The 12005-nt window shown below is 38.5% G+C and overlaps 1 protein-coding gene across 1 annotated transcript in view; it reads left to right on the forward strand.

Annotated features, from left to right (window-relative positions):
- CHCHD3 (coiled-coil-helix-coiled-coil-helix domain containing 3) overlaps positions 1–12005 on the forward strand; it is a 148541-nt gene that overhangs the window by 128485 nt on the left and 8051 nt on the right. The window contains exon 7 of the mRNA XM_018566239.1: positions 6633–6768. Coding sequence (XP_018421741.1) covers positions 6633–6768 — 136 coding nt within the window. The remainder of the gene's footprint in view (positions 1–6632; positions 6769–12005) is intronic.

Raw genomic sequence — 12005 nt, forward strand, 5'->3', positions numbered from 1 at the left:
GATGGTGTTTTACTAATTTTATAGATTGCATTCTGTGTTCTGATCTGGGCTGCTGAACAAGTGAAAGTTCTGTATGTTTTATAAATCCGCAAAGAAGTATATAGCATCCACTTTGATCTTTGTCAATTTATCAAGTTCTTAGTCTTTTCTTACCTTTAAAAATATATAATTATCCTTCATATGACAGCCCTGGAAATTATCCATGGTAACGGGATGCTAATAGCTTAAGTGGTTGGTTCATCTGACAGTTTTAGGATGAGTTCTATGCAGGGTCACATCATAGAAATCATTAATCCAGAGTTACTTCATTTATTCCATGCTCAGACTTGTAATGGAGGAGAAATTAAAGCTTCCTGCCAACACAGCTTGTAATAAGACATTGTTGGAATAGTTCCTATTTTATTTTGCCAGTTCAGAGAAAAGCTTTGTACTTTCATCTTTTATTAAGTAGCTCTATAATAGCAAAGACATCATAACTCCTTCAGCTCATAATGAGGCGTTATTGCCACATAAACACACTTTATCATCAGTCTTTAGCCACTTTTGGGCTGCACTATATGTAAATATACGGTGGCCCACAGAAGTGGTTATACCAAGAACACAGTTGCTACTGCATCCATGTTCTTGGTGTCATTTTAAACAGCCGGCGATGGCTGTTAATGTACAAGTGATCCGGCGTCTATACCCCCTATGTGAAAGCAATAACGTTAGTGTAAAAAAAAAAAAGCGTTTAAAAGAGAACTATGGCTGAAGTGGTTTTTCCCTAAAGTTCTCTTAAGGGTCATGGGAGGACATATACTGGCCTCCTCCCATGACCCAAAGCTCAGTATATTTTGAGCTACAGCAATGCTGTTGAGATCCACCCAGCTGCGGGAATGACAGCTGGCACTGCCTATCTAGAGGCAGAGCCAGCTGTACTCTCTCCTGTCCGTTCCTCCAGTCAGCGCTGGTGGTGAGGGGAGGAATCCTTGCAGGGAGCCGTGACTGACAGTCATGGCTCTCTGCAGGGAGATGAGCGAGCGATGGTATGCGTTTGCTCACTTTCTGATCTATTGAGCCGACGTGTGACAGTTTCATGGTCACAGGTCGGCTTGAACTATGAGGCTGAGTGATTTTTAGTCGCCTCATAGTTATCCTTTAAATTCTCCTTCATAATTCTCCTTTAAAAAAAATTAACGTAACATTTAAAAAATGCAAAAACACACACACACACACACACACGATTATTATGACCACCCCATCAGTACTTCGTTGGACCACAAGATGACTTTGTTAGGCCGCTTCGTGTCTACAAAAATAATTGCAACTAGCATTTTTTTTTAATTCTACATAGCCTTTGCTTTGAGAAAATATATGATTGTTTGGGGGGTTTGAAGCTGTTTTCTAGCCAAAAATTCTGATTTTATCATGTGTGTGCAAATAGTAAGAAATTGCTCCAGACAGGAAGTGGTTCAAGAACATTGGTCCCTATTTGCAATCCTAACTGTACAAAAACTGCACATGTGGTCTTGTAGCATTGGTGGAATCATGAGTAGTTTTATTTGTTGTGCTTTTACATAGAGACTATCGGATAAAAGTGTTTTATTACAGGGAACCTTTTCTATAAACCAAGCCCTAATTTCTTTTTCAGTAAGTAATAATTTAGATGTACTTGGCATTTAAAACTTTACCCCAAGTAATAATTTTTAATGGAGAGTGCAAGGGTTAAGAGAAGTATAAAATAATTGCTCCTTAGAAGACATCTTTGGTAGTGTCTGTCATGTGTAAACAGTGGAACTTTAGTTTCAAAGGATCATTTACAATATTGCTATTGTGATGGAGTGTGTTTTTAGAAAGGACTCAGTTATATGTACTTAATAAATATTTATTAAATTATTATAAAAAATCCCATAGTTCAATGTAAAACAATCCACTTGTAGTGACATTCATGTAGTTCTCCAGATGTCAAAATACTGTCTCTAACGGCTATTGCTGATTCATCTACTTATAATCCATACAAAATAGTACATTCATATAACTTTTACATATTCCATATAATTCTTAACAAGTATATCATTATTTTGGGACTCACCAAATAATGATATACTTGTTAAGAATTATATGGAACTGAGCTTTGGGTCACGGCAGGTGGTTATTATATGTCCTCCCGTGACCCTTAAGAGAACTATGGGGAAAAGCACTTACCATATAGTTCTCTTTTAAGAGCTCATGACCAGATGTTCTGATTGTGATATCTGCAACTATGTTTCAAAGCCTATTCAGAAATTGTTGCTGAATCAATGGTTACAAACCTTTGTCTGAATACTGGGGAACCCTCTTGTATTGCTTTGTTAAAGGAGAACTATGAGGTGAGTGTTTTTCACTCACCTCATAGTTTTAGCCGACCTGTGACAATGAGACTGTCACAGGTCGGCTCAGTAGATCTGGAGGTGACCAAACACATCCCGGGTTCGCTCGCCTCTCGATCCTGTCACGGCTCTCTGCCGTGACAGAGGGAGGGGCTGGATTCCCCGCTCCGATCTACCAGCGCTGACTGGTGGAACGGACGGGGGAGGGGGCAGGTACAGCTGGCTCTGCCTCTAGATAGGCACAGCCAGCTGTCACTCACGCAGCTGGGCGGATCCCGTCATCTAAGTCGGGATCCGCTGCGGCGTCTCAGTATACCGCGAGCTGTAGCTCGCGGTATACTGAGCTTAGGGTAACGGGAGACGCTAGTTTGTGTCCTCCCGTTACCCTAAGGAGAACTATGGGGAAAAACACTGACTCCATAGTTCTCCTTTAAATAGGGGAGCCAAAGCTATATCAAATCTCTGAAAAAGTTCATGCTGGTTTCCGATTGAAAGGTGTCTGAACACACGGTGCATGGCAGTTTGTTCCGTATGGGGCTGCGTTACCAGACTGGTCAGGGTGCCCATGCTGACCGGTGTCCACCACCAACAACGCCTACAATGGGCATGTGAGCATCAGAACTGGACCAAGGAACAATGGAAGAAGGTGGCCTAGGCTGATGAATCACGTTGCTTTTACATCATGTGGATGGCTGGATGTGTGTGTGCGTCGCTTACAGAGGAAGAAATGGCACCAGGATACACTATGGGAAGAAGGCACGCCAGAGGAATTCTGATGTATTGGGCAATGCTTTGCTGGGAAACATTGGGTCCTGCCATTCATGTGGCATGTACCGCCTACCTAAACATTGTTGATGACCAAGTACACCCCATCATGGAAACGGTATTTCCTGATTGGTGGTGACTTTTTTCATCATGACAATGCGCCCTGCCACACTGCAAAATTTGTTCATGAATGGTTTTAGGAATACAACAAAAAGTTTGACGTGTTAACGCGGCCTCCGAATTCTCCAGATCTCAACACATTTGAGCATCTGTGGGATGTGCTGGAGAAACAAATCTGATCTTTGGAGGCCCCACCTCACAACTGACAGGACTTAAAGCATCCGCTAGCTACTGATGGTTTGGTGCCAGATACCAAAGCATACCTTCAGATGTCTAGTGGATAAGCCTCTAAGAGCTCCATTGAATTGCTAATCCAGAAGTCACTGAATTTACCACTACAAAAATGTAAATGCTATATTAAGGCATTACATAGAATTAAACACTGCAATCATAGACCATAATATGTCTTCATTGAAAATACACTATGGTTTCACTCTAAAAAATAATTTCAGGTGTTTCCCCACCCCTAACTTATCACTGGGTTTGTTTAAAAAAAAATATTTTTAATGGCCAAAGTACTTGCCTAAATCTGGTCACAAGGCACGAAGAGCAGGGCCCTTCTTTGGATGCCCATGTCACTGCCTGGATGAAGTGGACACATCTATTGGCTGTCTAGCAGCTGGGTCTTCTTAGGATTTATAACACTGCAGCAGTGACTTTACAAAGGGGTGACTGATTGACTTTGGCACAGACTTCGGCGCTGGATCTACCGGTTGTCACCCCCAGAAGTGACTCCAGCGATGGATACAAACAAGTGAGTTAGGTGGCTATGATAAAAGGCTTTAGAAGATATTTCTTATCGTACTAACTATTCAATGGGTGAAAAGGGGAGAGCTGAGACTGGAGAGACTCTCCTTCATTTTGCTATCCTCAGTTGTGAATTATCCCTCGACTGCTAAAGTTATTACATTGTTTTCAATTGTTGTTGGATTGTCCTCAGTGATTAGTACATACAAATTGTACAAGCCTAATTTTTCTGCATTTGAATCGACCTTTTCTAGCCATTTTAAAACTGAGCTCTTTCCCTGCAACTGATCCTCCAAAGCCGCTTCTTTTCGGCGCTCTGCCAGTCACAACCACTCTGACATCATTATGTACAATGCAGGACCAGCAGGACCCACAACCCAGAGCATCAGAGGGAAGAGGAGATCATCAGCTGCTAGGAGAGTGAAGAATATGATAAAAAGTACTTGTTAATGGTATTCTATACAAAAACAAGAATGTAACCAATGCAGTACAGAATGTAACCATTGCAAAGATAGTGTTCACATTTCCCTGGAGTTCAGCTAAACAACAACTCCACTAATTGCCCTTTACATCTAAAAGTGGCAATTTACATAAACTCAATGTATGCTTTATTAAAAAAATGACATAAATATAAGCTCCTTGCTCTTTTTAGTTATCCAAGCCCAAACAACATGGGGGTGGAAGGGAATTTGTTATTGTGATACTATGCCTCTGACTAGCTGCAATGTGTATTTGAGCATTTCTAAGCAAAACTTGATAACATAAGCAAAGATAGGTACCATCTTCATGCACATTGGGTTCCAATTTAATTTCTGATCAGGGTGCCAATTTGTAAAAACTGGCATCCTCCTGACCTCTGCAAATGTAAAATGTGACCATACTTGCAGCAGGCCATGTGTTGTGATTACTGTGATGTCCTTACTTAGACTAGCATAGTTCTGAGCAAATCAAGACTTTTTTTTTTTTTTTAATGCTCCAACTACTCCAGGTACAAGGATCACAAATGCATGTGTGTGGTCCAAGCAATTTGATTAACCAATATTTTCTTTCTCAATATTAAAATACATTGAGATGTGTTTCTTTTTATTAGATGATTATGTATTCTTGCCATATTTAGCGGACTAGTAAAGTGAATGTGTCTGTTAGTGGTGTCGGGGAATTAGTATATTATGGGAATCAATATAACCAGCTAAGCAGCATTTACTAGCAAAGCTTGCATTACCTTTGTACGTTCATGGTGTGGTATCCTGCCCCATGTTTTATAGCTGTATGATGTCTGACAGTAATCTCATTTAAGGTTTTCCCAAAAGTGAAAACTGTGCATTAAGCAGCATAACAAATACCTCAAATCAATAGAAAGCCAGCACTTTTCCCTTGTATGCTAATCCAAGAAAATTCTTAGGCTCTGCGTGAGTCGCTGGATCCATTTCTGTTGATGCTCATCAATATCACATTGGAGTGCCTAAAGAGATTGGAAATGGATATGTGAGCGTATGAAAATACAATGAGTGCTAGTCATAAGCAGACAGGATGTCAAGGGACTGAAATGGGTATTGACTGTGGAATGAGAAAGCTCATTTGATTTATTACATGTCAGGAAAGTTGATGTGTGGGTCTCCACTAATGTCACCTCTGGCATTCTGTAAAATAATGTTGTTCAACTCTTTGCCTTACATGCCATCTAGAACTTAAGTTACAAAAGGAGGTTGTTGTTTATTTTTGGAAAAGTTGGATAAAGGGAAAATTGTGACACTGGTAATTTTTGTTTGCTGCTTCCTTCAGAAAGTAGGTTTTGCTTTTGATGGGTTCACTTTTAATGAATAGTTCTAGGCTTAAATCCTTCAGTTCCATCTGCAAAACAATGCTTGTGATTCTGTTACAATAAATATAGCACAACTCCATCTTTCCTAAAGCTGTCCATGCACCAGTAGAATTTTGTTGGAAACATTTGTTTTTGGAATGTTCGACTTTTCAAATAGTATATGGGGTCAAATTAACAATCCTTTTCGACTGCAGTGATGCAAAAAAATTGAAGGAGCAAGATGGAAAATGTTACTTGAATGAGCAAAACAGTGAATGAGGTTTTCATTTATGAACTCCATTTGTTTCCAAAATCGAATGTTAAAAACACTGAATTTTGAACTACATTTATCAAGTCTCTGATAACATTATCAAATGTTCTGCCAAGATCTTTCATATGAACATTCTTATGAAAATCTACCAGTGTATGGCTAGCTTCGTGGTGCTAACTAAGACAGGATATAAGGGTAATCTCTCCAACAGGGAAAGAGAGAGATCACTATGATTTTAAACTCTATTCATCCATATTGGGGCAATTCCCTATACATCCTGTGTGGTCACCAGGACTTGAAGTAATGAGAAATGGGGGACAAATAACAATAAAACAATAACAATGTAACCATAAAAAAATTGTTACATCGCTTTTCATCATTGTTCTAAATTACATCTGTAGTCATCTGCATTGATCGAAGGCTTCTGCACTAGCTTACTGATATTAGTATCCTATTTAAATCTTATTACCCACAAATGTTGTATATTTTGTATTTTCATTGGGCAAATACTGACATGTTCATAATTGTATTTACAAAATTAAGGTATTCTTCAATTGGTCATTCCTTTTGTTTTGTCCAGGAGATATGAATCAAATCCAGTTTGTGCTGACCTGCAAGCTCAGATTCTCCAGTGCTATCATCAGAATCCCCAGCAGACGTTGAGCTGCTCTGCTTTGGCTAGCCAGTACATGCAGTGTGTCAACAATGCCAAACAGGTGAGTTTGGTTGTTTGTTTTTTTTAAGCATTCTCCATATATGCAACTACTGCTTTATTTAGAGAGTTAACAGAATGAAACCCAAGTGGTCTCTTTAAAAGTTTGTACCCATTGCATTGAGTGGCATATACAGTATATGAATTCATTAGTGTTCTGTTATTTTCTGTCTTTGGCATTGTGTTTGGTTTGCTTGTTTGTTTGTTTCTCTGTTTAATCTCTGCATATGAATACTCAGCATGCTTTAAGAATTCTCTAAAATGTTTAAACAAACTACTTTGCATCTATTACTAATATTTGTATTATGATGACTGCAAAACTAATTTATGAGAATCCACAGTGTTTTATCCAAAGGCAAGCACAAAAATGTCATGCTAGAGGTTGCACTAGTAATAGGTTATTTCATTCCTAGCCACAGAACTGCAAGATGCCATATCATTGTCCTGTATTACAGTTTGGCATATACATGGCCAAAATTGTGCCTCAGGTGCGCACTCGCCATTTCCAGATCAGAACAGTTTGTTCCCGGACCAAAAATTTATCCCTAAGGTATTTCTGGGCTCTGTTCACACCAGCGTAGTCTGTTCCAGACCAGACAAAAAAAGATACTGCTTGTCTCATTTTCTCTGGTCTGGAATGCACTGGAACGCATTGAAATGCATGCAAACGCACTGGAACGCACCTGAAAGCCCAATTTAAGCTTTAAAAAAAACCCGCTCTGGAACACAGCAACATCACGGTAAAATCTGGTCCGGAAAATGGTGGAAACTTAGCCTTAGGCAGGTGTGAAAAAAGTAAGCTGTAAAGTAAGAATGTTTGGGATTACGTGAAGAGAAAGGAGGATTTGAGGCAGCCTACATCCACAGAAGATCTGTGGTGAGTTCTCCAAGATGTTTGGAACAACCTACCCGACGAGTTCAAAAACTGTGTACAAGTGTACCTAGAAGAATTGATGCTGTTTTGAAGGCAAAGTCGGTCACACCAAATATTGATTTCTAGGGATGCACAGATACTTTTCGAGTACCAGTGCAGATACTTGGCATTTTCATGAGAACTACCAGGGTTGCAGCGGTTGCAGCTGGGACCTGGCTCTGGCACTCCACCACTGTCCTGAAATCATTAGTCTGTATTGTTTTAGAAAAACTGTCACATGACAATAAACAAAAATGTATCAGTACTTGTAAGTACTTGGCAAGTATCAGTACTCGTACTCGCAAAACTGGTATCTGTGCATCAATTTATTTATAAAAACAAAATCGTACATTAAAACAGAGATGTACAAATCCAAGGAGCTCCGTGTGCTCCTTACACATGACAGCTGCCTCCTAATTTTTGAATTTTTCTCTAGTGTAGTCTTGGAGCTCAAAAGTATCGGTACTTGTACTCGTACTTGTACCGAGTACTGTACTTGGTATCTGTGCAACCCTATTGATTTCATTTGGATTTCTCTTTTTATTTACTTTCCATTTTGTTAATTAATAAAAATAAACTATTAACACTTTTATTTCTGAAAGCATTCTTACTTTACAGCATTTTTTCACACCTGCCTAAAACTTTAACTTTTGCACAGTACTGTGTGTATAAAAAAATGTAATCTGTGTATTTAGTTGTTTGCCTGGATTTTAGCTTTAAGCCATAACTGATTACATATGACAAACACACAAAGAAACAATCAGAAATAGTGATACTAGAACAGTTGTCAGAGCAACCCTGTTACTAGGAATTCAGTATCCCCTGATATTTAGTCAAATGTTCTAGATAACAGAGATTTCCTTTTGCCACAGTCCATTTTACAGAGGAGAAGGTGCCATATTGCCAGAAATTCGGTTATTGAGGTACTATATACCATGTCACCTAGGTGTCATGTAGCCATATACCCAAGATAGGGTGAAGAGGTTATTGAGGTGCTATATATCTTGTCGCCTAGGTGCAATGTAACCATATACCTAATATAGGGTGGGAAGTGTTTGGGCCTTGAAAGTAGGTGTTTTAAAAAAAATAAACTATTATCTAATTATCCAGCCCAGGTTTTATAAAGTACCAGCATATCTTGTATTTAAACAGTGCGGCCTTTGCATCAGATGCTAAGCTGCAGCAAGTGAGGATCCAGAAAGTGGCTGAAAACCTATAAATATAACATTACTCCTTACATAGCACTAATAATATCATTACATAACACTGTATAAAGTCCTCATACGAATGATTGTATCTGTAAAGGGGTACAATAATATTATAGTCCCAGTATATTGATTCATAACTGGACTGAGCTATGAGATCATTGCAGTCTCACAGAATGCCATTCTGCAATCCAACTTCATAAACTATATAGGAACATGTATCTAGAAGGGCCATCACCTCATATTTTTTTGAAAGCTGCAGAAATGCATGGAAGCTTATTTGAGTTGTTATCGATCTGTCTTACAGTTGCAAAATTCTGTATATTGCTTATTGCTATAAGCAATGGGACCGTTGTAATTGTAGTGTGTTTAGGAGCATATACTTTTTAAATACCCTGTACAATGCAAATAATGTCAAAATGTAATAAGGATATGGTATATTGGGCAGGAATCATATACATGGCCTCTGGTTTTGATGCCAGATTCAACCGTATTAGTTTACAGCTTTTTTGTATTTTAACAACACAAGATGTTAATAATAAGTCTTGGTACTATCCCAAACTTCCACTTTTCAGCTCCTGCTGATGTGTTAAGTACATCAATGGTTTAATGTAATTTGGTGAGTGTTAAGTTCAAAATCGAAATTACTGATCACCTTCAAATGTTTACTTTAATTTAAAGCTTACCCAATCTGGAACTTTTTAGTAAAGAATGTTCCTGGCTACTAGTTAAGAATATGGACTTAATGTCACAGACTTGGCCTGGCATTGAGTGTAGGAAAACGTGTAAAGCACACTTAGAGCCATTCAAGCCACCGGCCACCACCACTGCAGTAGTGCATGCACATCCCCTTCTTATGTGTCGTGTCTAGTTTGGTTGCTTTAGAAAAGTAGTAATTGTGGGGTCTGCACTAATATAGAGGAATGGTTGTCTAATTATGCTTTCAGCCAATAAATCCTGTGCCGTGTGTCCCACATGTAGGACATACATTTGTACAAGATATGGTTACTCCCCGGGATTATTAAGAATAGTAAGGCTTTCTGAAAAAAAGTTCTCATATGCACAGACACAGGTTAGTTGAATATACATATCAGGGTTTCCTGTTGTCTGAAATCCATTAAATATGTTTGTCACGAGTAAACAGGAAATGTTTCTTTTTCTGCACATTGACAATATTTTATACTGACTCCGTAAATATCTTTCTGAAATTCATAAACTCTAATGAATAGCTACAGTGTTATCCAGGTAACTACTGTGGTTAAAAAACAATGTCAAAGATTTAAGGCATGTTTTCTCTCACCACAATACTACAACGTGCAAATATGTTCAATACTTCGATAGTGTCTTTACAGTCTTGATATTTTAATCCTGCTGATGGCACTGTTGCTATACATCTATAGCTTCATATATTCCCAACTAAGAGTAACATGGAAATGGTTTCTCTCATAGATTTCTACATTAAGTATATTTTAGATGATGTAATGATTTTAATTTTATCTTTTTCTTATGGCCCTATAGATACATGTTTTAATGAACAATGTAGACACATTTTCTGAATGCACACCTCTGCAAGCTTACCTCTTCTCTAATAATCATCCTATACGTTTTTAATCAGTGCTGCAAAATGTACCTTTCATCAGTAGCCTTCTCTGGAATACACTTCCATTTCTTCTAGACTTTTTGAGCCTCATCTTGTATGTCTGAAGTAATGGCCCAAACAAGGAAGAAATACGTTTTCATTGCAGTTTTTATTCGTATTGGTTGCCTAGGGTAAATACAGTGCTTATTTGTATTTTTATATTTATATAGATGCTAAAAAACTAGTTTAAGTTGGGGGAAAAAACAGCAAGGCATTAATCATTGTTATAGAAGTATATAATTGGCCAAAGCCAGTTTTTTTTGTATTGTTTTTTTTAACCCCTTAGTGACAGGAGACATACACTGAGCGTCCACGCCACTAAGTGCCCAAATGACTTATCACGTACACTGTACGTGAGTAGTCACTTTCCAGTTCAGCTATGTTGTCCTAGATTGTTCACTTCTCCTGCCTTATCCAAACTCTTCACCCTTTTGTGAATAACCCTGTTAGTGACAGTGAATTTGTATGCCACCTTATTTATTGTGGTAATGTAGAGGTGCAGCGATGATGTATATGTATGTACATTTTCATGACTCACATTGCAGGCTTTCTTCATTTTTCCATGGACTTTTTTTTTTATTAGGCCTACAAATTCAAAACTTTCCGCACAGGAAACTCAGTCTGACTCTGGGGTCAGATTGTAAAGCAGCTGAACCCCTCCATGTGAGTCATTGGAACAGGGTCACTGAACACCAGCTCTGCCTTTTCGTGTAATGTCCAGGGGGGAGAGAGCTCAGTTGTAATTTAAACAGACTACTTTCAGGCAGCCATTTCCATGAAGAGATGAAGAGGACATCTAACAAAAGTACGTTTCTGTGTTCTAATACAGCAACGGCATATGACTTCTTCATGGACACTTGGTGTACATTGCTGGCATATGTTTTTTAAAAATACCTCCGCAATGGTGAAAAGGTGCAGCTGCAATTATGGTTTGCCAACCTTGTGATTTTAACAAATGTTTCAGATTGCCCAGTCTGGCTGGTGACGCACTTGATTCCTTCTTCAGCAATGTGGATTCCTGTTTTACCTCTCTGCCTGCTCTTTGGACAATCAGTCAACATTATTACCTCTGTCCAATAAGCAGGGAGCAAGAACAAGAAGCTTTAGTGTTTAAACTAGTAGCAGAGTGATCTTATTGGCTTGAAGAGATGTGTGAGTCACAGGGAAGGCTGGTATTTACCTCTTTAACCTGGAGTTCCACAGATCTAATGTCTATATGATTATGTGATTGGGCAGTTATTTTCTTTCTGGTACAAGATTTTAGATAATGTTGTTTTCTGTTTTATAATTATTACACATATTTTAATATAGTGTAGAACAAATGCATGAACAAAAAACAAACATTGATGGAAATAAAGGTGCTTTGTAGAACAGATAAAGCAAATATTTATTATACATGTATACAAGGTCATTTTTGATTATCTGCATTTTCACTTTAACCACTTGAGGACCTCGGAGGTAGGAGAGTCTTCTACGCCCTGCTG

The sequence above is a fragment of the Nanorana parkeri genome, unplaced genomic scaffold (assembly GCF_000935625.1).
Source record: "Nanorana parkeri isolate BGI_ZX_2015 unplaced genomic scaffold, ASM93562v1 scaffold27, whole genome shotgun sequence".
Lineage (NCBI taxonomy): Eukaryota > Metazoa > Chordata > Amphibia > Anura > Dicroglossidae > Nanorana > Nanorana parkeri.